The 27,549-nt window shown below is 44.8% G+C and overlaps 2 protein-coding genes across 10 annotated transcripts in view; one reads left to right on the top strand and one right to left on the bottom strand.

Annotated features, from left to right (window-relative positions):
• Positions 1-15,117, top strand: part of TARBP1 (tRNA guanosine 2 -O-methyltransferase TARBP1) — a 60,853-nt gene extending 45,736 nt beyond the window's left edge. For 2 of the 5 annotated variants that reach the window (XM_074373134.1, XM_074373135.1), the window contains 8 exons: positions 1,017-1,103; positions 6,348-6,544; positions 7,904-7,985; positions 9,951-10,122; positions 13,112-13,303; positions 13,489-13,613; positions 14,179-14,315; positions 14,652-15,117. In XM_074373134.1, coding sequence (XP_074229235.1) covers positions 1,017-1,103; positions 6,348-6,544; positions 7,904-7,985; positions 9,951-10,122; positions 13,112-13,303; positions 13,489-13,613; positions 14,179-14,315; positions 14,652-14,838 — 1,179 coding nt within the window. In that variant the 3' untranslated portion in view covers positions 14,839-15,117. Of the gene's footprint in view, positions 1-1,016; positions 1,104-6,347; positions 6,545-7,903; positions 7,986-8,213; positions 8,313-8,860; positions 8,951-9,950; positions 10,123-13,111; positions 13,304-13,488; positions 13,614-14,178; positions 14,316-14,651 lie in introns of those variants that run through there. The other 3 variants (XR_012509904.1, XM_074373136.1, XR_012509903.1) reach the window with 3 other exon arrangements.
• Positions 15,118-18,480: 3,363 nt separating this feature from the next.
• COA6 (cytochrome c oxidase assembly factor 6) lies at positions 18,481-26,662 on the bottom strand. Of its 5 annotated transcripts, none has more exons than XM_045522634.2 (3): positions 26,529-26,662; positions 25,644-25,803; positions 18,481-18,726 (listed from the first exon to the last, which is right to left on the bottom strand). In XM_045522634.2, the coding sequence occupies exons 2-3, from the start codon at positions 25,785-25,787 to the stop codon at positions 18,631-18,633; spliced, it is 240 nt and encodes a 79-aa protein (XP_045378590.1). In that variant the 5' UTR covers positions 25,788-25,803; positions 26,529-26,662; the 3' UTR covers positions 18,481-18,630. The 5 variants fall into 5 exon arrangements, with proteins under 5 accessions (XP_045378590.1, XP_010961288.1, XP_010961291.1 ...); XM_010962986.3 differs by lacking the exon at positions 26,529-26,662 and adding an exon at positions 26,339-26,522; XM_010962989.3 differs by lacking the exon at positions 26,529-26,662 and adding an exon at positions 26,221-26,474.
• Positions 26,663-27,549: the final 887 nt, after the last annotated feature.

Raw genomic sequence — 27,549 nt, forward strand, 5'->3', positions numbered from 1 at the left:
TTCCCGACCCCTCCTCCTTTTGCTCTCAGGCCATTCCTGCTGTGCCCTCTGCCCGAAACGCTCGTCTTTCTCCTCTTTGTCTACACAGTGGCTCCTTCACGTGTCATTTGTGTCCTTTCTTGGAGGAACTTACCTCCCTGAGTAGTTCGGATCCCTTAGGGTGGCTTTTTGCAGCACATCAGCAGTGCTTTGATAATAGGAATTCTCATTTGTTGTCTGGTTTGGTGGTGTCTTTCCTTCCCACTAGACTAAGCTCCATGAAGGCAGGAACCTTGCCTGTTTCTGTTTCTCTCTTTCTGCCACAGTAACTGGTACATGGAAGACATTCAGTAACTACTCGTTAAGTGAAGGAATTCATGTCTGATTTGCCCTTTGGAGCAGTTTCTGTCCTGGAGTGTCTGTAGTCCTTTTCCAGTCTACCTGACATCTATCAGCTTTTTATTATTAAAATAATGTGTAATTTCAAATCACTATTGTTGGGGAGGTTTCTGAATTCCAGTTTGACACTCTAAGTAGCTTTTCATCATGGCTTCTGAAGGCGTCTCCAAGATCCCACTTAAAATTTGAGCCTTGTCTCTGCCACCCCCTCCACACTGCTGCCTTTGCCTCCATTTGCGGTGTCTCTGTTCGTCTCGCTTATTTTCACCTGTTCCCCGCCTCCTGCCCCCGTCCTGTCCTTTCCTCCCCACCCCGCCCTGCCTTTCCAGCCAGGCCTCCCCATCCTGAAGGCCCCGCCTCGTCTGCCCTGCCCGCACCCTGGCTCCCCCACTTCCTCCGCGGCTGAGCCGTCAGCCCCTCGTGGTGTCTGTTGAGTGTTGTGTGAGCTGGCGTTTGGCTCTCAGACCTTACTTTCCCTTCTTTGCTTTTGCTCCGGCCTCCCCACCCAGGTCACAGCTGCGTCAGAAAGGGACGGCCTCACGTCCCGGGGCCCATAGCGTCCAGCACAGGGCCCTCACGTGCACGGGCTCACAGACTTGAGTGACGCTTCTGTTTATCTGTTTTTTTTTTTTTTTCAGGGGGAAGAAAACCTGAAAACAAGCATTTGTACATTTTTATCAGTTTTGTCACATTTGGACATCGTTACTGAAAACATTCCAGAAAAGGTGAGTTTAAGTTGTTTGTAAGAAGAGTTCAAACTTGACTGTCAAAATGGAATTTATATATGTACTAATTTTTTTTTTCCCTGGAGTATTCCTGGTGTGCTTTGCAACTGCCCCCTTCCCTTCCACACCCCTCCTTAGACCCCACCGCACAGTAAGGTATCCCTCACATGCACACACACACTGAGGCATGCCTGAGCACATATTAAATCTTTAGATAAATTAATGGGCAATTTTTAGTGATAGATTCTTAATTTTATGCAAGTATTTATGTGAGATTATTTAAATAGGACTTCCTTTGTTGCATCTAACTATTCCCTGGCCGGCAGAGTTACTTAACAGATGCTTGTTCAAAGAAATTTCTGGGCAGGGTACTAACGGCTATCATGTCATTGAATGTTTATATAAAATGACTGTCATTATGTGGAGTGTGAAGGCCAGTCTTTCCATCTGTCTCAGGTTTAGCACATCTTCCCTAGTGGTTTACGATGCAGATAGGTAGAGATCTTAGTTAATTCTAGTTGATCACTATGGCAACGAGAAGAATTTAGGAAAACCTGTCTAAGATTTAGAGCAAGTTTCTATTTTATTGCATCTACAGAGAATGTACTGACAATGTTGCAAACTCAAGGAGAAACTTAATATAGTGACCCTCGATCAGTGCAGAAGTTAGGGGCAGCGGCCCTCCGTGCAGTGGCAAATCCACGTGTAACTGTGCATTGCACGTGTACTCCACGTATAATGTGAGGCTCTGCAGTCAGTCAGCCGTGGACCACGGAACCTTGTCGTACGTGTTCAGTGACAGAATTCCTCCTGTAAGTGGACTTGGGCAGTTTAAACCCCTGTTGTTCAGTGGTCACTTGTATGAAATAAGAAATGTCATTTAGTCTTGAAAGTGAAATAAAAATATTGAGGGAGTAGGTTTCTTAGAATTTTCAAAGGGTTCTTGTCTTTAAACATGATAACAATCAAGGTTTGTTGTTAATCTGTTTCATCAATCCTAAAACAGACCTTTCTCCCCACCCCATTTTAACCTCAAAAACCATTATTTTTAAATTGATGGTGTGGTACAGTGTCCGTCAGCCAGATGGCAGTGTGTCAGTTACAGTCAGGTGAGAACTCGTGCTAACACCTTCTGCTAGGAGTAAGGAAGCTCTGGCTCAGAAAATGTCAGATGTTGTCTTTCTGTTTTAAACACGTGCGATCTATTGAGAGACGTAAGATAGACAAGAAACTGTACCATTGCAGGGTAGAAATAGCTCAAGAACAGTTAAAACAAGTTCTGAAAATGAATTCATTGTAGAATGTGTTCACGTTAGATCTGGTGTAGATAACATAACTAATGTGTTATTTTTCCATTAAGCTCTTTTTATACTTACTGTGTATTACGTATTTTAGGTTTATTTCTTTATTTTCAGAACATCCAAAAAGAGAATGCTGACATCTTCTGGGAAAACAAAAAAAAAAAAACTAAACTACACTGAGATACCTAATATCTAACTACTTTAGTTAGTCTCTCCATTTCTGATTTATGAAGTCTGTTGGTATTTAATAAGTGTGTTTTTGTTTGACGACTTCTTTGAAACAGTCACTTAAGACTTTCTGTTTCAGTTTTTTTCCCCGAAGTGTGTAACTTATCCTGTATATGGAACCCGCAGGTGTGATGAAAACGCCTCTTCACCTCTGTGGTCTCCCTCCCAGACACCAGAACCCGGTCTGATCATCAGAAAAACACCCCCCAAGCCCCAGCCCAGGGACACCCTACAAAACGCCTGGCAGAGGCATCAGAAACGGCCACAGCCAAGGGGAGGCTGACGGGCCACATGGCGTTCTGGGCGGGGTCCTGGAACAGACAAAGGGCATTAGTAAAAACTAAGGAAATTTGAATGAAGCGTGGACTGAGGATGAAGGTTACAGGAGAGTGGTGAGAAATCTGAAGGGGAAGGCCGGGCCCTGCAGCCCAGGGAAAGGCGTACGGAATTTATTCCTTCTGTTTTCCTGTCACGTAGAGTGGACTTAATACTTCCCAGCTTAGAGGCTCACTGTGAGGATCAGATAGCATGGAAGTGCTGCGTACTCAGTGAGTGTTAGTTTCTCTCCTCTCAGACCCTCCTCAGGCCTGCTTTATACCTGCCAGGGCTTGGGATCCAGGCTTCATGCTGCTCATTCATTCCAGTGCTGTCAGTGCGTGTCCTTACTAAGCCCCATACCAGACGGCGGAGACGCGGCGTGAGCGCCCAGAGCCTGTGCGGACCGCAGTGTGCCGTGTGCCGTGTGCCGCACTGGGGTCGGGGTCGCGCAGGATGCCGGGGGCTTAACCCATGCTGTTGCATAACCAGGAGGCCAAGGCTTTGATGAATCCCACCGCAGAGATGGTGAGGAGAAAGGGTGGGGGGACTAGGAGGTAGGGGGTAGACAGCTGCTTTGCGTCAGAAATGGGATCACCTGATTTTAAGATTTTAGAAAAGAATAGTTACAGTTTTAGAACAGGGTCTGGGGTGTGGCTGTGGGCAGGGAACGGGGAGCCGTGGGTTTTACACGGTGCTGGAGAAGTAAAGGTTTGGACGTCACCCTGAGGGCTGGAATTGGGCAGACCCTCCTCTGACATAGGCAGGTGAGAGGAAGGTGAGGGAGGGGTTAATGCACCCGCCAGGGGAGAGTCCTGAAGGGTGGGTCAGAGGGAGCATCTGTTCTTTGGGAGAAGACACCATGGGAGCAGAGAGAACGGTGGGGTTTACGTCTGGATAATAAGCAGAGAACGCGCAGTTGGGATGTGTGGTGAATTTCATTGCCCACAGGCCCCAGCTGGGTGGGGTTCTTTGGAAGAAGTCGTTGATTTTTTTTGCCCCCTTCCTTCTTCTCCCAGCCTCATATTTACCCTGTGCCTTTTAGGTGTCTTTGTATGTTATCCTTGGCCCTAGCGATTCTGCAGGGAACGAAACAAAGTCTGCATTCATTCTGGTGGGGGAGAGAGACAATAAAGAAATAGTATACTGTCAGGTAGTGGCATGAGCTTTGAAGAGAAAGAAAGCAGAATAAGGGTGGAAATTGGGTGCCTGGGTGGGACGGCTGTTTCAGAAAGTGGCTTCAGGGGAGACCTTTCCATGGAGACGATTCCGAACAAGCACCTAAATGCAGGAGGGTGAGCAAGCCCAGCGGGGGGTCCGGGGACTTTCCACCCAGGGCTAGAGGACAGCAGGTGCCGGCCGCAGTGAGAAGGGCCTCGTCTCGGCCAAGGTCAGAGCCACTGGCACGGAGTGCGGGGGTCAGCGCAGGAGGAGGTGAGGACCCACGCAGGAGGTGGGAAGAAATCAGGGGCCTGTTTTGGACGTTTCTCATTGGGATGACTGTCCTTTTAACTATCACTGTGCAGGTTTGCCTCCCCTTCGCGTTAGTTATCTAACATCTAATTCGGGGATGATAAAATCTACGTGGGGATGTCGTGCTTATGAAGAACACAGTGCATAAAATGCCGCGCCTGGCACTTGAGGTGCAGAACTCATGCTAGAGGGAGTGGGTATGTTTAGATGTTGTCACATGCGTGCTTCATAAAGTTGTAAAGGACTGTAGAACACCAGCAATTAATTAACAACATTCCTCCTTTTTCCTCTTTGTTAGTTTTTAAATTATCTTTTATCGATATTTCGGTTGTCTTGGTTAACCTGCCTTGGTTTTCAACATCCCAACTAAAACTAGATACTTCATCCGGTGTCACTGAGAAGTTGCCGTTTCCCATACTGCCCGTCCTGTCTCTCTGACCTTCCCTCTGGCCGAGTAAATACATTTTCTCTTCACTGCACTTTGTCTTCTAGCTTTCTCAGATTTGCCTCAGCCATCTTTGTCCCTCTGGCTGAGAACTGTTCTTGCTGGGGCCTGTCCGACTCATCACTCTCCCTCACCCGGCTCCAGCTACAGGCGATTAAAGTTGTGTATCACGTGGGGTGGTTGTCTGTATGCTGTGGTCGTGTGTGTGTGTGTTTATGTGTCTCCCCACAGTGTCCTGCCACGCTGGACGTACAGTGACCCCCGATCAACGCTGATGCTGTGTTGAATAAAGGAATGGAATAAAGAGGATCATTTATATCATCATTCTGTCCTCAGAGACACTTCGGGAAATTGAAGTGTGATATCTCAGTTAACTCTTTCGTGAGTGTGGTTACTTTTACTCAGTCAGTAGAAACTAACAGTAAGACTCTTAGCAAGGTGCAGCCTGTGACATTTACAGGGCCCATTTGGTAGGAGTATTAAGGTAGCTCCTGCTACTTTATTAGAAGTTTGAGTCCATCTGGTTTCCACAGCGATAGATGTCACTTCCTTTGCCTTTCAATATCTGTGGAACTCTGGTTTTGGAAATCAGGGACTGTCATCGCATAAAATCTCCAGGCTGTGAAAATGGAAAAATCTGTGTGTTCAGATTTTATTTGTCTGTGCCTTTTAGGTGTGTGTGTGTATTACGATAGGCAGGCCCTGTGTGGTTATTCCCTCCCCACTTCTACGTTGTCCTGCCTCCACTTGGTGCTGTGTGTGCCCAGGATCACCCTTAGGGAAAACAGCAGTTCAGATCAACGACGAGGGGGCAACAGCACTTTGTGAGATAGCTTGCTTTAGAAGCACCTTCAAGTTCACCAAAAGCAGGGCTCTTCAAGACTATTTCTGACTTTTTCAGCCCATAGTAAGGTAATCAGCGATGGAGGCTGTTTGTAAAACACTGTGGTTATACAATGGGTAGCATGAAAGGGCTCTGTTCAAGTTACCCCAGGAGCTGGAACACGGGGAAGAGGTACCACAGCATCGTAAACACTACAGAGCTGGGAGGGTATTTTCTTTTGGTGGGGCTAATTAGGTTGGTTTATTTATTCACCTTTCTTTCTTTCTTTTCTCCATCCCCTCCCCTCCCCTCCCCTCCCCTCCCCTCCCCTCCCCTCCCCTCCCCTCCCCTCCCCTTCCCTCATTTTTAATGGAGGTGCTGGGGATTGAACCCAGGACCTTGTGCGTGCTAAGCACACACTTTACCACTGAGTTGTACTCTCCCCTCCGGGGGGATATTTTCTCTCTGAAGGAAATCGCTCACGTCAGTGTGTCTCACCTGTCTGAGGAGGAAGAATGAGAAGGCCCGACAGTGCAGAACCAGTGAAATAAGATGTACTGTTAGCATTCTTATCATCTGTAGACCTTGGCTTTGATCATTCAGTCAGGGGTGAAATGGTCCATGTTTACACCTGAAGACCTGTTGTCCTCTCTTTTCAGAAACTGATTCTGAAGCAAGCCCTCATTATCGTACTGCACTGGTGTTTCAATCACAATTTTAGTATTCGGCTGTATGCCTTAATTGCGCTTAAGAAAATCTGGGGCATGTGTAAAGCACTGCACCTTGAAGAACTTGATGCTTTGACTTCTGTTATTGAATCCAGTCTCAATCAAGTGGAAAACATGCAGGGAGCAGGGTAAGCAAACCTTGTCCCCGTCCCTCCCCGCCTGGCAGAGCACAAAGGGGATGCGGGGGCGCCAGCCTGTGAGCATCTCTCATCCATCACACTGCAGTGCACAGGTTGGATTAGTTGGTGTTTAAGCAGGTCACTCTTTTATATTTAGTTTAATTACAATACTAAGTGCTGGCAGCTCCATCCTGACGTTTTTTTCTTTTGCTTTCATATCTTTGACCCTTTATTTTATGTGCCTCTAGATGTTCCTCTTCAGCGTAGCCAAATGTTAGCACCCTCTGTTGTCTGAGAAGCCGCATGACCTGACTTTATTTAAAGGCATGCTCTTAACCCCTCAGATGGACCAGTCAAAGCTCGTTCAAAAGCTGGAAGCTTTTTCCCTTTTCTTTTCTAAGAGAACTTCTCTATTCCCCAAACAAAATCCTACTCAGATGCTCAATATCAAACAGACAAAATACAGCTACAGTGGGGAGGGGTGCATGACTCAGCAAAATCCCAGGGGATGGGATCTCGGGCCCAGATTAAGGGGCTGTCTTTTGGCAAAGGAGACAGGTGTGGAAGGTGGCCGGGAACCCTGGGGGTCCTTTAGCTTTTGGGTTGTTGATCATGAATGTAAACTGAAACCTGCCAGTGGTCATGTATAATTTTTATTTCTACCTCTTTTGCCTTTTAAAACTTGACAGATTTTTGTTTTTTGTTGTTTGTGTTTATTTGTTAAAGTTAAGAATTTGAAACCTCATATTACTTTTGTTTGGCTTGTGAAAGTTGGTACAGTTTGGCTGTGTGCTGTGTGAATCTTCAGAGTAGAAAAAATGACTGAGCTCACGATTTGTCTCTCCTGGGGGGAAAAAGGTGTTTATGGCCAGAGAGAGACTTGAGGATCCAGGTCCAGATTTCTTATACAGCTCCCTTTTAGAATTCTTTTTTCCCCAGGTGTGTGAATTGTGCCTGTGGCAGGCTTCCTGTGTGGGATTTTCTCCTCCTTGTCCACTGACGACCATCCCCACTGCCCTCACCTTCCGGGCAGCCCCGGCCTCTGCCCCCTCTGTAGGCTGATCCCCGCACTTGAGGTGTGGAGAGCTGGCTTCACGCTTGTTCAGTCATTGTTCGTTGTGTGACTGTGAGAGAGTCATTTAATTTCTTTGTCTTTGAATTTCATTTCAAAATGTCAAATTTAGGGTCAGTTTTTAACGTATGTTTATCTTGGAGATAGGGGTGTATAAATCTTGGGATAAAATTCACAAGATTGCCTGTTCATTCTAAGTTCTGCAGTACCTCTTTGAGATCTATGTGATGTGTCCCCCCTTACCGGAGTTGGTTCACTCATGAGTTGGTTCACCTCATGCATATTTTCATCCCTAGGAACGCCAAGAAGAATTGGCAACGCATCCAAGAACATTTCTTTTTTGCAGCATTTCACCCACTTAAGGATTACTGTCTGGAGGTGAGCTGAGATTAATACCATTTGCAAATTCTCTACTGTGTCTCTGGGCCTGATGCTTCCTTTCTGCCACGGTTGTTGAAGGGTGTTCATGAGGCTGACTTCCCTCCAGCACCACCTTCTCATCATAAAGCTCTCAGTTTACTTTTGTCACTTCATGCAGGTGGCTTGCTTGTGTCTCACTCTTCAGCAGTGAAAATCGGCTTGTCATTTTCACTTTCTGTTTCTCAGGCAGTGTCTGACTTGTAAACACTGGAAGGGGGAATATTTAACTCTAAACAGAAATCTGTTCTGACATTAAAAAGGAAATGAGTGAGAACATTTGTGCAGGTGAGACGTTGTAATAAAGCCCGTTGTTAAAAAAGAACAAAAAGATCTCCTCTTTTGTTTAACTGCACATTTTAGGTTCTGGGTGACTGAGATTGTGTAGCAAATGATACTGCACATCACTGATGGTAGCAGATTGTGCTTAAATAATTTTGAGAACCATAAACTTGTTTATTACAATTAGCATGTGCATTGATTAACTCAATACATAGATTATTAAAGTTTCTGTAAGTTGTATTACCTTCTCCCTTTTGCAGCTGTAATTATAACGTTCTGCCTTTGAATTTAAAATATGTAACTTAAGACTTTTCCTCTAAAGAACTTGGAAGTATCAGTAACTTTAGCTACTGTGCGTAAGTGATTTTTTTTTTCTTGTTGGGTGTGTGTATGTGTGTGGATTACTAATAAGCTAGCCTTTTAAAAAAAATACAGATCTGTATACTGTGAGATATTCATCATAGAACATTACTGTGTACTTTCCATTGCTTCGTTGCAAAAAATTATTTAGGCTTTTTCAACTATTCTAACATGCTCTGTTCTGTGTCCTTTAGCGCCCAGAATGCTCTGTTTGACATCTTTCTGAAGGACCCTTAATAACTCTAGTGCTAAGTCAGCCTTTCCTAGTCAGTTCTCGATCAGGAGTAAGTCCCTTGCCTCCCCCTGACTTTGACTGCCTCACCCTGATACATTTATATACTTTATTTCCCATTAATTATATGAACCCTAACCGTATGTGCAGATAAAATAATGGCTCGCAGCATGTGTATTACATTGATCCCCATGTAAGGAACATTTAGCTGCATTCATGATGCCTGCTTAAATTTGCGCAAATGTTGCTAACAAAAAGAAAACCACGTTCATTCCAAAAACTGTTGTGAAGACTTGTGCCTTGTTACAAGGTTATTATTTCATTTTTAAATTGCTTATTGTAATTCTGCTTCTTACGTGCTTTCCACCTTTGAGGATGACCTGGATCTCAGTTTTGGTGGTAGGTAAGAAAAGTAAAGGAGGATTGGTACGGAATGACTGAGTAACCACTACTCACGGGGGTGTCAGGCTGGACGGCTGGCAGATCACTGTCCTGTGCTGTTTTAACCTGATCGTGTCCTACTTAACCAGTGAGGAAATTGAAGCTGAGAAATTGAGAAAGGTTAATGGCTTGTCCAGTGTCCACAGCTAAGATACACTGGAGGCAGAATTTAGATTCCCAATTTGTACGGTGGCAGCAAGAGCAGAGATTTGGCATCATGAGAGCTTGAGCTTGGCTGCTTATGGACAAGTCTGGTTATCGATAAGTAGCATTTATCCAGGCGTTGTCCAATGTTAGTACTGATGAATTCCAAAATACCTGCTGCTTTTAGCAAGAGCGTGGTGCCTATGACATACAGTGAGAAATACTGCCCTCAAAGATCTGTGTACTCTCAGGGATTTCCTAAATCAATCCCCTAATTCTTAGAGAAGATAAGAAATACAGATGGACAGTTGCTACAAGATATAAATGAGCGTATGTAATTTGATCAGAGGTGATAGTTTGGGAGAACACATCAGTAATAATACATAAGTTGTGCTTTAAACATGTTATCATGTATCTCATTATTAGTTTTAAGGGAAGAAATTTAGATTTTACAATTCTCCTTTCAGACCATATTTTACATCCTTCCTCGCCTTTCTGGCCTCGTTGAAGACGAGTGGATCTCCATTGGTAAATTTACCAAGTTCACTGACATTCCTCTCGATGCGGGATTTCAGTGGTACCGTTCTCCAACTCAGCTTTGTGAACTGAAGCCAGGTGACTGGGCTCAGCAGGACATAGGTAAAAAGAACTTTTGGTTTATTTTCTCCCCGGGTTGCCTGGCTCGGGCTTGTTGACGTCCATTACTGAGAACAGAGAGTTGACGGTATCACTTTTCCATTGACGTGGTGAACTCTGCTCCTCCTCCGAGAGTAAAGACAGAGCACGTGGTGTCACTTCAGCACCTTTAGTTGACGTTCGCTTTGCTCTTAAGAGCCAGAGGGAGCCTGATCTCCTTGACTCTGTAAAGCCAGAGGCTTCTCTCTTCCTTGAAATATCGTTAACTAATAGTCATTGCTTTTCCACTATGTACTTCTGAAAACAGATTTTTTAGAGGGCCAGATTAAGAAATCTCTCTTCTTGTCCCACTTATAAAGCGGGGCTCCCGACCCTCGTCCTGCTGGGTCTGGTTGGACATCACTCACTGTTGCCCATCCTCCTCCTCCATCTCCCCCCTCCTTCCCTTCAGCTCTCTCTAGGACACCCCTTTCCCTCATTTGCTCCCTCCAGCTCCTCCTCCCCTTCACAGTCAAGCTGCCCCCAAAAACCAGGGGTCAAGTCGTCCCCCCCCCCCCCCCCCCAGTTTTTAAAATCACAACGAACCTTAGGAAATGTGCAGTAGTGGTCTTTGTTCTCATCAGTCTGTCAGTCACTCACATTTGTCCTCGTCCTGGCTTCCCTGACCCGTAAGCATCACTGAAATTCCTTTCAGAAAGTCAGAAACTGTCTTTGTCTCCTTCTTTACAGAATCTAAACACTCACCTTTCTCTCACCACACCTGACCTTTAGGTAGCTCGCTACCCTGATGTTCCTCCACAGTCTGACTTTGCTTACTCTCCTCTGAGATCCACCCCCCACCCCCCGACCGTCCCTTGTATTTATAGTTCTCTAAATTTTAATGTTTTTAAGAATCCCTTGAACAGCTTGTTACAGTGCAGATTCTTGGGTCCCACCCTTAGATTTTAACTTAGTATGTCTGGAGGAGAGTTCTAGGAAAGTGTATTTTTCTATCAAACATTCTAGATGGTTCACAAATGCATTTTAAGATTTATCTCCTTATATTTATTTACTCCACCAACAAAGATTTATTGACTGCCTCCTGTGTGTTGGACAGGAGGCAAGGGCCCTGCCCTTACGGAGCTTACATTCCTGCAGAGGGTCAGCCTGGAACAAATAAACACGATTTCAGGTAGCAGAGTAAAGAGATGGTGTGACAGAGTTAAAAAGAGTTTTGTAAGGAGTTGGCATTGAGCAGAGACCTGCGTGAAGGGAGAGCAAGTTAGGCAAAGTCTGGGAGAAGAGCTTTCCCAAAAGAGAGATGAGCCAATGTGAAGATTCGGGGGCAAGAGCAGTGTCAGTGGGGAGAGGACAGCCTGGCTTGGGGAGAGGACAGAGGAGCCACACGTGAGGACACCTGAGTCGGTTCTGCCATGGAGTGGGGCAGAGAGGTGAGGAGTTACTGGATGGGGAACGGGCCCAAGGGGTTTCTCTGCGCGTTGTTTGTTTTTGGTGGAGAGAGGGATATTGCATCTGGTTCTTCTGCTGAGACGTAAGTGTTGTATCCCCTGAACTGTGTCATTGGCTTGGTTTTCCGCCGCTCTGAGTGTTCTCCCTGAGCGTTTTTATCCATTTCTGCACCTGGAAACGGCCTGCCGTGTAACTGCAACCTTCAGGTGTTTATGTCTGCCCCACCTCTTTCCCGAGCTTGTTGGCAACACTCTTCCATAAGCCCTTTAAACTCAGTATATCCAACGTGACTTTGCCTTTCTGCTCAGACTCCCCTCCCCTCCCTCTACCCTTTCTGTTAATGGTGTCATCCAGGCACATGGAAGCCACACGTTTCCTTTTTTCTCTCTTTCCACATGCATCCATCCAGATCCGGGCCGTTCTGCATGTCCTCTTCAGCTCCTCTTGCATGGACTTAACTTAGACTGTTCTTTCTTTGCCTGGACCAGTGCAAAAGCCCCACGGTGGTTTTCCAGCCCCAACTTATCCTACACGTTGCTTTTAAGAGGGATTTTCCTAAAACACAAAACCAGTACCGTTCTCCCCCTTTTTAAAGCCCTGTAATGGCTCCTGTCTGTAGAATAAAGTACAAAGTCCTTGTGATCTAGGCGGAGTCACGCCCCTGCGTCCCTCCATCCTTCACACGCTGTGAGCGAGGCCGAGGGACCGCCGCTGCAGGGCCGTCTTCCTCCTGCGTCCGGTGCGCATGCGCACACGCCGTGTCCACAGTGCGCTGCGCTTCCCACGCGCTGTGCTCTGCAGACCATCGCGTCCCTTCCCTGGTGCCTCCTGGGTCTTGCTCTCTGCCTCTCCCTCCCCCAGACACTAGTCCCTCCTCTCTGTGAGCCGCCCGCCCTCCGTGTATGGCACTGCGGCATATTTCTGTGCTTCTCTCTTCCACCCCCAGCAAGCTCAGCAACCCCCCCCCCGACCCCCGCAGTGGGACGGGGTCGGGGAGGAGCCTGGGGCAGTCTCCATCCCGAACGAGAACTCAAAACGCAGTCAGACAGATCAGTAACGTCGTGTACTCATCGGGTTAGTCGAGAGAGAATTGCTCCAGAGAACAGTCCTCATTTTAGCAAAAGTCCCCAAGTACTTGTCAAATAATTTAAGATAAAGACTATTTATGTTGTTTTCAAGAATATAGTATTTCTACAGAAAATTCCAACCTAATACACTGTTGTTTGTAAGATACACCATTATTTTATGTACCCCCTAAGAAAAAATGCTAGCAAACTATGCTACCCTTACGGGTTCTAAGATGCTTCCCAGTTTGGGGTGTGCTAAAATGTAAAAAATGTGCACGTGTTACTTTCATGAAATGTAGAATATTGGTTAGTAGAGTTGAATTTGAAAATTTTAAATTATTATTGAAAATGGCCGTTATATGTGAACCCAAGTAAAGTTCTTTAATAAATCTCATTCTAAATTATCATTTTAAGCTCTTAATTTTTATGTATGTAAATAAAGAGAGGGAAATTGATATTTTCTTTTTCCTTCCCAGGTTCTAACTCGGGCGAAGCAGATAACCAGTCGGAGTGGACTGATGTTCAGAAGAAGATTATCCCGTGGAAAAATAACGTTCCAGACTTAGACCTGGAGCTAGTTTTTCAGGATCGCGCTGCCAAGCTGGGAAAGTCAATCAGTAGACTGATTGTGGTGGCCTCGCTCATTGACAAACCCACCAATTTAGGAGGTAAAATTACAGTTTTCCAGGAGACTTGCTGGATCTTTTGATCCTGAACGTTTTTAATCTATCCAGTGCCCTTTTGGCTCTCTGTTCCACGTTTAACCCTCTCCGCGAGCCGCAGAGCACTGTCTGGGACGTGGTGAACCTGGCGTTCGTTGCACTGGCAGCAGTAACCGGCGTGTTCTGTGCAGGGCTGTGCCGGACCTGCGAGGTGTTTGGGGCCTCGGCGCTCGCCGTTGGCAATCTTCAGTGCATCCGAGACAGACAGTTTCAGCACCTCAGTGTTTCCGCAGAACAGTGGCTTCCGCTGGTGGAGGTGGGTGGAAAGCGATTTACTGTTAAAATTCTTATTTGCTAAAATCTTTTGTTGAACTCTTGTCTTCATGTGTCAACCCTTTTGCAAGTAGTCCAGCCTTTAACAGTTTAAAAACAATACTGAAAAGTAAAATACATCCCACTCTGTTCTCTTTGTTTTATTTTGGGTTTTTTGGGGGGTGGGGTAATTAGGTTTGTTTGTTTGTTTATTTATTGTCTTTAATGGAGGGACTGGGGATTGAACCCAGGACCTCGTGCATGCTAAGCACATGCTCTACCGCTGAGCTATACCCTCCCCCCTCTTTTTATGTTTCACATGGTTGTATTTTGAGAAATCCTCAATAATGTAGAATTCTTTTCGGTAATATGTGTCCTGTTGCAACTCACTCTTGTTTTATAAATTTATGTGATGTTGGGGAGTTCTTTTTTATAGAGTGTAATTCTGTCCTTTTTCCATTTAACGAATTTCAGTTTCATAAAAGTTTTTTTTTTTTTAACTCTGATTTTACTCCCAGCAGGAGTAAATGAATGATTTAATATTCTACTCTTTTTAAACTAATATTAAGGTCAGACCACCTCAGCTAATTGATTATCTGCAGCAGAAAAAAGCAGAAGGTTATACCATCGTGGGTGTGGAACAAACCGTCAAAAGTGTAGACCTTACCCAGTATTGCTTTCCTGAGAAGTCTCTACTCTTGTTGGGGTAAGGACATTCTCTTGAGTCCCTGTCTAGAAAATGTTTCAGAGGATTTACAGTGTACTTGGATTCCTGATACTATACCTGCCCCTGACTTCTGACAAGGTTTATGGAAAGCGCCCCTAGTTTTTGTTTTATTTCACCTATTTGGTATGGACAGGTGAACCCAGAATTGAACCATAAACGTTTTTGTTACTCTCTTTTATGTTCCTGGTACTACGGTGCCAGGTACTGTGGACTTGTTTCATTTAGTAACCTGTCTCTTCCAGTAACATCCAGAGTATCTGAGAAAAAAACGTTTATTATAAGAAAGCTAACTTCTCCCATTTTTTTCTTCATCAGAAATGAACGTGAGGGGATTCCTGCAAATCTGATCCAGCAGTTGGATGTGTGTGTGGAAATCCCTCAGCAGGGTATCATCCGCTCCCTCAACGTCCACGTGAGCGGTGCCCTGCTGATCTGGGAGTACACCAGACAGCAGCTGCTCAGGCACGGGGTCCCCGTGGCCCGGAGCTCGGGCCTTATCTGAGATGACCGACCACTGCTGCTGAAATATTGTCTTAAAACTATTTGGTATGAAAACAAATACATGTATGTATATGCATGACTGGGACATTGTGCTGTACGCTAGAGACTGACACATTGTAACTGTCTGTACTTCAATTAAAAAAAAAACTATTTGGACTGATGGATTCTGAAATCTACTGGGACAATTTGGGTTTTTTCCTTGCAATTTAATGCCAAAACTTTTTCATGTGCCTTAAATATATGACTATACGTTATAATAAACTCTTAATAAACATTTTTAGCTAAGTTGCATCACTTCTTCAATAAAATATTTTAAGGAATTGTGGAAATAAAGCAACATATTTTAAAAAGATCATTTCTTTCCTAGAAACTAGTATTGTCAGAAATGTGGATTATGGTAGGAGTCAGGCAGAAATAGAGCAGATCTCATTATCTATCAGTGCCATACCCTTGTCCAGGGGGTGAGGGGGGTGGAAGCAAAGGTACCGTGTTAAGAAGAGTCACTGGCCTCTTTCTGCTGCTCCATTATCACTTACTCCCAGGGAGGAAGCAGACTTGGCAAGATGCTGCCAGCTTTCCTGTAAAGTTCCTAATGCCAGGTAGTAAGATTTCATTTATTTTTAAATCCGTGAACTAGGCCATAATCATTGATACAAAGTTTTAAGGAAATTTGCATATGCCATTTTTGCTCCAAGTTCAAATAGGGATTACAAATAGTCTACACTCTTTGACAGTTTCCAGCGTGGCCCCAGAAGAGGTGAATTACTCTTGTACATCATGCTTAGTGGTGAGAGTGGAACCCATGAGGGTTGACTTAATGTTTCTGTTCTTCTGGGGTTTTGTGTGGTGCTGAGATTACTTAGCACCACACAAAATTACTTTATTTAATGGTAACTGTCAGCATCCAGCAATGAACTTCAATCATGTCTGGGTCCTTTTTAGTACTATTTAAATTTCAGAGTCCATTACCTGCATATGTTTTTTTTTTCTCCTGTAACTTTATTAAAATAATTTTTTGTCTTGCAGAAGAGCTGCAAAGACTCTACATTTCCATATATCCTTCACCCAGATGTTTCTCATAGGACCTTACTTAACCACAGACATTTGTCGAAACTATTAACGGTGGTGCTGGTGCTGTTCACTAGACAGACTACAAATCAGATCTATATTCAGATTTCCCGTTTTCCCACTAATAACGCTTTTTCTGTTCTAGTGCCACTGGCTTTGGCACCGAGGACACGATGTTGCATTTAGGCCTGCTCCTTAGTCTCCTCCAGTCTCTGACAGGTTCTCGGTCTGTCATGACCTTGACACTTTGAAGTCAGGTATTTTGCAAATGTCTCAAAATTTGGGTTTGTCTGGCGTTCTCTTTTGTCAGACTGAGGCCATGGGTTGGAAGGAAGGTTCTGCAGTGATGAAGCGCTTCTCATCACATCTAAGCATGACTTATACCCTGATTTTTGCTTGAAGCACTGTTTGCCATGTTCTTTGCAAACTTACCACTTCTCACTTTGCAGTCTGGTTTTCAGACCAAGCCACTAAGCCAAGCCTACACTCAAGGGCAGGGAAAACGAGCTTCCCCCCTTGGAGGGAGGCGTGTCAGAGGTTTTGGAGGCAACTGTTAATACCACAGTATTTAATAAATGTTTTGGGAGAGAGACTTGGAGGCTCTGCTAATAAGCTTTTTCTCTTGAACTTTTTGCCCCCTGATTTTATCATTCACGAGTGGGTATCACTTATTACTTGGTATTCTTCTGTAAGGAAGATGCGTCCCTCAGTCAGTCCTGTTGAGATGTGTGTGTGTGGTGGGCTCCCATGTCCTTTAATATGCTCTTGTTTTTCTTTTTAAAGCACGTCCTTACGCCCTTGTGCTACAGAGTGTTCCAGGCGCATCTGTAATTTTCTCTCTCCCAGTTCTAGAATCACACATTTCAGCAAGGATCACTGGTTCCATTTATGGGAGAACAGTATAGAAACCAAGATTGGGGTTTCAGGAGATGTACTTGTTACTCCTGGAGCATCACTGCAGCCCCTCTCAGGGGACAGAGCTAGGGGACCTAGATGTCTGCCAACCCACATGTGTGCAAACATACTGTCTAGACAGGGTCACATAAACATGAATTCTTACTGATAACCTGACACCAATCCGACATCAGAAGACTCATTCTAACAGTCAAACGAATCACTCCAGGGTCCTGGTTGACTTTATTTTCATGGGCACAGTGTCGCTCTCTGCAGTGTATGGTTCTCTGGGCTTTGGCTGGTGGATACCTGGATCTACCACCCCGTGCTGCAGGAGACAGGTTCAACACCTCAGGTCCTCTGTGGAACGCCTTCAGTCAGCACCTTTCCCCGTTCACAACCACCGATCTGTCCTCTGTACTGATTTTGCCTTTTATCACGTAATGGAAGCGCATCAGGACCCAGCCTTGGGGTAAGGCAGCTTTCACGTAGCAGAACACAGCTAAGGTTCATCCATGTTGCTGCAAGACTCACAAGTTCGACTTGTTACTGCTCAGGTGTTCCATTGTGCCCCAATTTTTTTTTTTAAATCCATTCCTTTGTTGTGGGCGTCCGGGTTGCTCCCAGTTTGGGGCAATCATGAATGCAGCTGCTATAAATATTCATATATAGGTTTGGTTTAATAAGCCTTGAAATCATGTAAGTCTTCCAGTTTTGTTCTTTTCAGAATGTTTTGCCTATCTTAGACCTTCTGCTTTTCCATACAAATTTTAGAATCATCTTGTCAATATCTACCAAAAATCTTGTTGAGGTTTTGACTGGGGTTGTTTTGAACCCATAGAACAAACTGGAAAGAATGTAACAGTGTTTTAACACTGACTCTTCTAATACATGAACACAATCTCTCTCTCCAATTAAGCTGACCTCTGATTTCAAGTGTTGTGTATGTGTAGTTCTCAGGTTACAGGTCCTGCACGTACTGTTAGATTTATATCTAAGTATTCCTTCTATTTTTAATTTTTTTTAGTGCTGTTATAAACGGTTTTAAATTTTACTTGAAATCCCAGTTGTTCATTGGTGTACAAAAGTGTGATCTTTTGTATACTGATCCTGTTTCCTGCCACCTTTCTAAGATTCACTTATTAATTCTAGGTGTTTTTTTTCTTGATTCTTTGGGATTTTCTACAGAGATAATCTTATCATCCATGAATAGAACAGATTTTATTTCTTCCTTCCCAATTTGTATTCTTTTTTTCTTTTTTGTCTTACTGAAGTACTAGGAACCCAGGACAGTGTTCAATAGAAGTGAGGACATCCTTCCTCGTTACTAACTTTACAGAAAAAGTATTCATTGTCCTATCGTTAACAATCTTAGCTGAAGGTTTTTCCTAGAGGTTCTTTATTTTACCTGCATATTTTAAATTCAAGCTCTCCCCCACTTTTTTTGTGCCTGTATTAAAATGCTGACTCCCAGGACAACAATGGCAAACCTACTTTTTTAGTGTATATCTATATCTATAATAGTATTTGCCTACTACCTGTCCTCCAACAAAAAAGATACAGGTGTTTTTATAGTAAGCTTTAATTTTATTTTTTTCTTAAAATATATTGTTTTCTTTTACTAAATTAAGTGTATTTCATATCATTTGATGTCAATTCTTTGTAAGTTGAATAAATGGAATCCTGTTACTTGATCATTTTAATTAAGAGTTGTACATACGGACCATGTATTCATGTTTAGCATCATTCAAGCTACTACTGTCCCATAGTCAGCATTTTCAAATGTCCAGAAAAAAAGAACTTCAATCATTCTGAAATGTTCAGGAATAGCCTAGGACTTTGAGGTTGTTTTTGGAGGCTGGATCTCTCCGGCTTCAAACTTTTCTTTGAATTTTAAGTAGTCTCTTCTTTTATCAAAATATTTTATCTGTTGAGAAAAAAAGGTCTGAAATAAGAGCAAGCTACACAGCTTGAACGAAAGCACAGACTTAAATGTAATTCAATATAAACTGTATAAGTGGCATAAGTAATTTATATTCTAGAACCATTTTGAATCAGTGCATTTGATGGATATGAGTCTCCGAAGAGACCGTAGACCAGTGAGTCCTAACCCTTTTTGGGTCACAGACCCTGCTGAGAATTTGAGGACCCTGTGAACCTTCTCAAGAAGCGTGCCTGTGCTTAGACACGTGGGACTTGCCCTGCAAGTTCGGAGTTCATACAGCTCTCAGATCATAGGCTTCATGATTTAAAGACACTGTACATGGATTTCCTATCAACTGTAACTTCAGTAAATCTTGTAATTCATTAGCCATGATATTTTTATTAAGCTTATCATATCCAGAAATATAATTCAAGGAGATAGACACATAGTTAAAAACTATTTATGACCTGTGAATAAGTAAGTTGATGGTGAAACTTAAATAAATTAAAGATTCTATTTTATTATTTTTTATCTGCATCCTCCTCTTGCCATTAGGAATCTGGAGTATCTTAAAGCCCCATATCCTGAAACAGTAAAATCCCAGAAGTAGAAAATCAAGGCCAACCACAGAATCATCACAGTGTCTCTATCTGAGCTGTTTTGCAGACAAGGCAAAGGCAGGACACACACATTTTTCACTGTCAGAACAGAAAAGTTTTTCTTAGGATTTAATTCTTATATATTTCAGTGGAGCCTGAGCTGAGACTGAGAATGCAGAAACCTGCCCTGTCCGAAGCTGGGTAAGAGGCTCCGATAAAGCCAGCTACAAAGGTAACGTTTCTCTGGAAGACACACTGCAGGTCACAGAGTGTACTAACAGACCCCTTTGAGTGACTGATGCTTTCTTATTCACCAAGAAACTTTGCTCTCTACAATCATAAACTCAGAAATTTGCTCTTTGAAGTTATTTTGGTAAGAAAGAAACACCCACTTTGGCCTGAAGGATCTGATAGGCACTTGGACACAAAGAAGCAGTCTTGATTTCCAAGTCAGGTGCAAGGCTTCAAATAAGGGGTTTCTGAGCATGACATTCAGCATTTATCTTTGCAGAAAACAGGACCCTGGGTCCACTTCTCAAGTCCAGAGCTGATGACGACCCACTTATATGCAGCCCTGCTTTGCTCTACTTCTTCATTTCAGTTTCATCTAAACTCCAACCTTCCCCCAAACCCAGGGATAACTCCTTTCCTTTGCTGGTGAGATGCCCACAGCAGCCCTGGTGCATGGGCTCCCTGCTTACGGCACACGAATAAATCTCACCGTCAAGACTACACACCCCTGTGAGTTGTACTCCATTACATGTATATATGCTGCATCTTCCTTATCCATTCATCTGTTGATGTACACTTAGGATGCTTCCGTATCTTGGCAATTATAAATAATGTTGCTATTAATAGCAGGATGTATGTATCTTTTTGACTTAATTCTTATTTTGTGGTTGGCCTTATTCCTTTGGTAACTATGTAAGCTTAAAAAGCTAAAGCTCTAAATGTCCTTAGAAATAATGAAAAGTACATATATGTAAATTTTAAAAATATGTGCAGTATATTGTGTATATGTATTTACATGCAACGTATTATATATGTGCAGTCAAACTATAACAATTCTACCTAATAAAACTGAAAAAAAAACCCAACAAGGTAGATCTGAGGATTTAGTGGGTAGAATTAAGGACAATCATGTTAAACGAGAGCCAATCTAAAATTCAAGATTCAAATTCCCGGGACACAAAGTCTATTTGTTACAGTGTGGGTCATGTCCACTACTGTGGTCAAAAGAGTGAGGTCCCAAGATTGGTAGATCTTTAGAACTGCATAGGAGAAATTGTCCCAAAAAAGTGGGTTTGGGAAAGAAAAAAATAAACTAACTGTTTTAACACTTTGTTAACTAGAATTTTAATAAATCAAAATAGTCTATTTAATGTGGGAAAAAAAACAAAAGACTACATACCCCTGGTGGTCTTGGGCTGCCTGGGCTGGGCTGGGTGTTGCATGTAACAGATCCCAGATGAACAAATGGACAATGTCCTTAACACTCCTGTGGCGAATCAACAGATCTTTGCGTCTCCTGTCGCTTCTCAACTACCTAATGGACCGTTCCACGAGTAGCCCTACTCACATTTCAGTCCACAGCTCCTCCCCTCTCAGCCAATGACTGCATCACTCTCCACCTAAACACTCCGACCTCTCTCCTTCTTGATCGCCACAGGACAGGCCCTCCTCACTTCTCACCTGGGTTGATGTAACAGCTGTTTAACTGGTTTCTCTCCCCTCCTTAATCCATCTGTCACACCACTGCCAAGTATAATCTTTCTGAAATCCCAATTTGATCATGTCACTGCTTGTTTAGAGATCTTTCAAGGCATCCCTATTGCCTTCAAGGTCAGCATCCAAACTCCTCAGTGAGACATACAAGGTCATTCATGGCTCAGTCTCTGCCCATGTGTCTATCCTCCGAGTTTACCACCAGTCCGGAAATGCTGGCCACCCAGAGCTACCCCAGTTCCCAAATGTGCTTGTTCCTTGTTCATCCTGCTTCTATGCCTCTGCATACACACCATACTCTCTGCTTGAAAAGCTCGTCTCCACAGTGCTTACCACCCGATTCAATTAACAGTGAGGACCTTTGACATGTGGCACCTCTAAAAGGCTAATGTCTGAAAGGCTAAAAGGCTAACACATCAACCAGCACTGACTGAGAAGCACTGTGTACACAGAAGGCTGCTGTCCTCTAAACCATTACATGAGAGGCAGGGCAGCAGCACGAATGCCAAAATACTGCCATTTCTGAGACATTTCAAAGGCTCCCAGGAAAAAGACAGTATCAGAAACTGACATTGGGATCAAACCTCTTGGATGTCTGGTTGCTCTGCTTGCGGAAGACTGCGCTGCACGATGCTGGAATGACACACCTGAGCCCTGCTCCTTCCTAAGTTATGAACCAAGAGGAGACTTTACACAGGACCATTATACAAGTCAGACTGATGAAAGCTACAACAGAGAGAAAGTGGCAGAGACATTTGTTCTTGTGACAGTGTATTAGTTGTACGGCATATTTACTATGTAACAAGTGTGTTTTTTAGTGTTTTATGACTGAAGTATTCATTGTAAAATCGCTATTTGGTGGTTTTATCTATACCTTTATTCTTTGGCTGTGACTTAAGCTAAGGAAAAGTAAATACAAACTTTGGAATCGTAGAAACCTACATTCAAATCCCCTCTACTGGTTAGCTGATCTTGAACAAATTATTTCATTTTTCTGAGCCTTAGTTCCTATTATGTAAAAGAGACACAACAGGACCTCACAAAACTGAATGAAAATTACAGCTAATGAGAACAAAATGTCTCACACAGAATGCATTCAAGGGATACTCCCATTACTTCCCCTCTGCCCCCCTCCCCACCTTCCCCCATGCATCTCTGGAAATATCTTTCATTTTTATTCTATGGCCACTGGGTAAAATTTCAGCAAGGTTAAAACCGGAGTAGAGAGCACAGGTGACAGCGAGCAAAGGACTGAGGGAGCAGGTTGAGAGGGGAGCTCAGGTGCAGACTAAGAACAGTCTGTAGAGGAAAACGGAGAGTGGCTACCACTGTGGGGTGAAGGGGAAGGGATTTTGGAATACTTTGCTCTACCACCCACTCCCCTGTTTTGCTGGAGTCATCTCTAACTTTGCAGGTTGCTGTCATTTCCTCTGACAATACTCATGTCATACTCTTGGGTGGTTCAGTATACAGGTGATTGATCCTTCCAATAGCCTGGCCTCTCAGCAACTTGACCTTTTCAATGATCTTGTCCTCCAACTTAACCCACTCCCAGGAGCAAAGCCCAGACGTCGTCTTCACCCACAAACACAGCCCTTCTGTAATCCCAGGTCTGAACATCCCACTCTCCAAACACCCCCTCACCACTTCCTCTTTGAGACTCTAATGCCAACAGCCCCTTGATCCACCACTTTTTCACTGCCATCCCTCTCACACCCTCACCAGCCTCCTTACCCCCAACTCAGAGCTCTCCAGTGGCTCCCCGTATCACTAAGAGTAAAAGCCACCATCCCTGGCCTCCCATCATCCAGGGCCGTAACTTCTGTTCTCTCCTCGCTGTTCCTGAAATACACGGGACCTGTCCCCACGGCAGGGTCCACTGTCTTATGTTCTCCTGCTTCTCTCCTGGGAACAGTCCTGCAGTAATTCCCACAGGCACTGTGGACTCGGGGACTCTGCTGATGCTGGTACCTTTCACTGAGGTTGGGAGTGTGAGAGGAGAGGCCTGCTGAATACAAGATGAGCAAGAATTCTTTCTTGTATCTGCAGAGGTGAAGGCTGGTCCTTGTGAACCTCCAAGCAGAAAGCTCAACGGGTGCTTCTGAAGTTGGAGAAAGGGCCAGGCTGGTGATGCAGATTTGGGCATCAACACGTAAGTGGTACTTCAAGCCCTGGCTGTAGGGAAGACCGGCTTGGGAAAGGGGTGGCACAGCGGGGAACTCTGAAGTGCTCGGCAGTAAGACGCGGAAAGCATTCCAAACAGCAACAGCTGCTGGAGACGAGGGGGGAACCTGGGGGAGTGAAATGTGAAGGGACCCAAGGCCGTGGCACTTTTCTATTTAAATAGACTTGAATGATGATTAAGTCTCTAGAACAACATGAGACTTGTGCAGCCTAATTCACAGATCCTTTCCTGACATGACAGGTACAGAAAGAAGTATGTGCATCAGGGAAGAGCATGGGGTCTGGACTCAGACCACTGGGCTCAATCCAGGCTCTGCACTGACAAGTGCCCTCATTGCTGTGCGCCTGTGTAAAAGGGTAACAGAGTCTTTGTGAGGAATAAATTATATAGACAGCACATTTGAAGTGCTTAGAGCTAATAAATGACTAATGTCAGCTGTAACCAGGATGCAGTGACCTGGAGAGAGGGCACTTGGCCTGTGTCTGGGTGGAAGAGACATACAATAAAGAAGCACCTGGCTGGCTGTAAAAACAAAAACAAACCTTTCAAGATGCCAAGAACAGAAACTGCCCAGAAACCAGGGAGATGGGAGTGTCTACTAGCCACGAGGCTGGAGGAAAAGCAGTTGTTTTGGTGGGGAGAGAGGATAAAAATCCAGGGCTGAAGCATAACTTCCCAGAGGGGCTAAGACGGTGATTCCCAACTGTGCTTATCCGCCAGAACCACCTGTACGGGCAGAGCCCTTTTAAAAAGAAGCTTCCAGAAATTCAGTAGATCTGAGGTGAGGCCTGGGACACAGCACTGCCCCTCCCCCCTTTTTAAAATTTCCATACGATTCTGACACACAACCTGAGTGGAAAACCATGGCTAGGCTGTCAAAAGACAGGTCTCATAGTGAAGAGGTTCTCCTGGGAAAATGTAGGGGTGGGGTGCAATCTGCTAACATTCTAGCCATGACTTACCTCAAAGGGCTTCATCATTCCCACCCCAGGGCCCCACATCCGTCCCTGTGCCTCGGTGACCACGGGGCCAGACAGCAGAGAGTGAGAAGAGGACAGCACAGGCCGCAGGGGTGTCCAGGTCTTACAGGACTCACGTCTGATGTCAGCACAAACTCCCACATTTTCCACCTACTTCTTAAACCAGGAATCAACTTTCAATGCATCTCTAATGGAAACCAGAGACATACAACATTTTTTGCCTAAATCATCCTCTAGTCCAATCATAAAGCCCCTCCTTTATCAGCTTTCAGTTTATATGTCAAGTTAGACACTTATCTTCATGGTAGTCCCATGAGACAGGTCGCGTCATGCTGACTTTCCAGATGGAGAGCTCTTCTAAAGCAGCACCCACTCACTGCGCTCATCCTCACCCCCATCCCACCCTTCTGCGGTCTTCTTCCAGCCACAGCCTCCTCCTCTAAACATCTGAGGTGTGAGAGGGTGAAGATCCTAATCCACTCATCTCCAAAATGATCTGTTCTCCAAGCTACGTGACATACCCTGGAGTAGCATGAAATGGTGAAAAAGCACAGACTTGTCGAAGTTCACACCTCACATCAGCCAGCTGGGCCTGACTTAGATTTTCGGTTCTGCCATTTACCAATACTGAGCAAGTTATTTCCGTGCTCCTCTGGAAATTGAGAGCAGCAACGCCCATCTTAAGAGGTATTAATGAAGGTGCGTCAAGCACTTACACAAGATCACTTACTGAGCCCAGTGATATTAGTTCCTTTTCCCAACCCCTCCATTCTAAGGACAGGCGATACAGAGAATGAGGCATTTGGGGCAGCTGGTGGCAGAAGCCACCATATGAACATTTTGTTTCTTTCACTTTCTAAACTCCTTTCTTTGTATTTTGGGCATATGACTATACACTATATGATTTTGGGTAGGCAACTGGGAATGTTTTACTGCTGATAGTAGCTCTAGGCCAATGAATTTGCTAACTCTTGCCCAAGATTAAATACTATCACTTCAGAAGATCCTGGAGAAGTCTACCAATTTTAGGGAGCTGGAATTTTTTTGGTTATTATTTGTATGTTTGTTTTGTTTTGCAACGATCTTTAGAGTATCAGGTGGCATCTTCCAAACTTCTGCCTGACATGTACATAAAACAAGCCTGGATTATCAGACACGGTTTTCTCTGCCCCTCAGTGAAAGTGCAGATTTGACATGTCTGAGACAGGGCTTCATTTCATAGCCCACCACTCACATGGTAAGCTCTTTTGTGTTTTTGGTGGGGGATGGAGGTAGGTAATTAGGTTTAATTATTTATTTTTAGCGGAGATCCTAGGGATTGAACTCAGGACCTCGTGCATGCTAAGCATACGCTCTACCACTTGAGCTGTACCCTCCCCGCTCCTCTCTGTGTTTTAACACCAAACAGAAACGCGTCCAAGTGTGACTTACCCACTGCTGGGGACAACTTGATTCAAATGAGCTTCTTAAGTTCTTGCATTGAGAAGCGTCCTCTGTGTTCTCATCTAAACACTTCCAGTACTCATCCCGGGCTCCCCAGCAAGCCTGCCTTTCTTTCATAGATGGGGCTGCCATTCCTAGTGGGCTCAAGCTGTCAACCAAAACATGTGACATTAACAAGGAACTTGTAATTCGAGAGCAGACGAGGCAAAGAAAAAATACTGTCGTTCCCTCCAACCCCTTCTATTTAAAGTCACGCCTCGGGATTTTAATGATGAGACTGAAACTCATGAGCTCTACATTAACGGTATCATAGGGGTACTCGCTTCTGAAGCTCATCTCTCACAGCACGTAATTTGCTCCACTGCTGGGGTGGCAGCCCGGCCTCAGAAAGCCGGGGTTCGACCGCGGCTCTCACACATCCTACCACTTAGAACACTTCAGTACATCTCTCGAGCCGGCCTCCCCACCGGTCAAACGCGGGCAGCAGCGCCCATTTTACAAGGCTGCCGTTCGAAGCAAAGTGCCGTACAGATGTGCACAGATGAATGCACGCGGGCAAAATCACCAAGCAGGAAGAGGAGAGCTACTCCGCTTCGCCGAAGAGGGACCCGAGGCTCGCGGAGAGTCAGCGACCCCCGGGTCCGTTCCCGCCGCGCCCCGCCCGGCCCCACCAGGAAGCCGACCTCTCAACCCGCCCACAGCCGGTGAGGGGAAAGGGTCACGCAGCGGAACAACCGGGGAAAAAAGGCGCGTGCCGAGTCCTGGCGCCGCAGGGTCGCCTAGCCCGCGTGGGCTCAGCGGCGTAGACACCCCGCCACCACCTCAAAAAAGCAATTCGCGCGGCGAATTCGCTGGCCTTGAAATGACCCTTACAGGCTGCCGTTAGGGTCTCCAGAAGGGCGGGACTTCCGGTTCCATTCCCCGACCTGTGGGAGTGACTTCCAGGGCGGTCCCGGAGAGGGAGGCGGTGCCTGGGGACGCGGAGGTGGAGAGTGAGCCGGCAGGTAACTCCTCCCAGCGGCTTGGCCCTGTGAACGTCTTGGTACCTCTCTCCCTGCAGTTTTTCGTAATTTTGACGGACTGTGCTCCTTTCGTGAATTTCAGTTTTTCTGTATATCTCGCTAAGCGCCGCCCAGAATGCTCAATGTGCCAGCGCTGGCGGACGAGGCGGCTTTGTGTGAAAGTTTGCACCTGCTAGATGAGAGCTGGACGGAGCGTTAAAGAGCCCTGAGGGCTTAACTCCTCGCTTCTTAGATTAACAGAAAAAGGAAAGAAAGAGACGGCCGCAGAGGGAGGCGAGTGACGGCCCAGGACACTTGTCAAATGAGTGACTAAGCTGAGAACTCTGGGCACCAAGCTCCCAGTTATCTGGTTGAGGTTTCATCCTCTCACGTCTCCTAACATCATCACCTTTTCCTTGCTTGAACCCTTGCCGCTTTCTTCTGTAGATGCAAAAGATCCTTTTAGTTGGTGTTTGGAGACATCTAGTGAAAAGAACGTGAAGGCAAAGTTCCAGTCGGCTGAGATCTGATAGTTCGTGAGGTTAAAATGCGAGCCTGATTAGCTTTTACAGCTGAGATCCTTGGACTTGGATCTGAAATTTGCCAAAGGTAATACAAATTGTTCAGGAGAGTGGGTAAAGTTAGTATTTGTATTATTGTTTTCATCTTGTGGCTTTTTTTTTTTTTTTTTTTTTTACTCCCTAAAGGCCACGGTGTTTTTCAAAAGGACGAAAAGAGCTGCCCCAGATATTCTGAAAGGATGCTATTTTTAATATATGAGTTAATATCTCCCAACAGAATCTTTGTTTCAAAGCATGTTTATGGATAAAGGTCAGCCAATCATCAAGTTCTCTTACAGATTCCGTGTGCTCCATAGTCCTGTTGAAGGTCTA

This window comes from Camelus bactrianus, chromosome 11 (genome assembly GCF_048773025.1).
Source record: "Camelus bactrianus isolate YW-2024 breed Bactrian camel chromosome 11, ASM4877302v1, whole genome shotgun sequence".
NCBI lineage: Eukaryota > Metazoa > Chordata > Mammalia > Artiodactyla > Camelidae > Camelus > Camelus bactrianus.

Coding starts and splice junctions, on each gene's coding strand:
- COA6 (XM_045522634.2), bottom strand. CDS start 25,787: ATGGCAGCCCCATCTATGAAAGAAAGGCAGGCTTGCTGGGGAGCCCGG. Junction 18,727..25,643: donor CAAGTTGTCCCCAGCAGTGG/GTAAGTCACACT, acceptor TTTTCTCAACAG/ATAAAATATTTTGATAAAAG.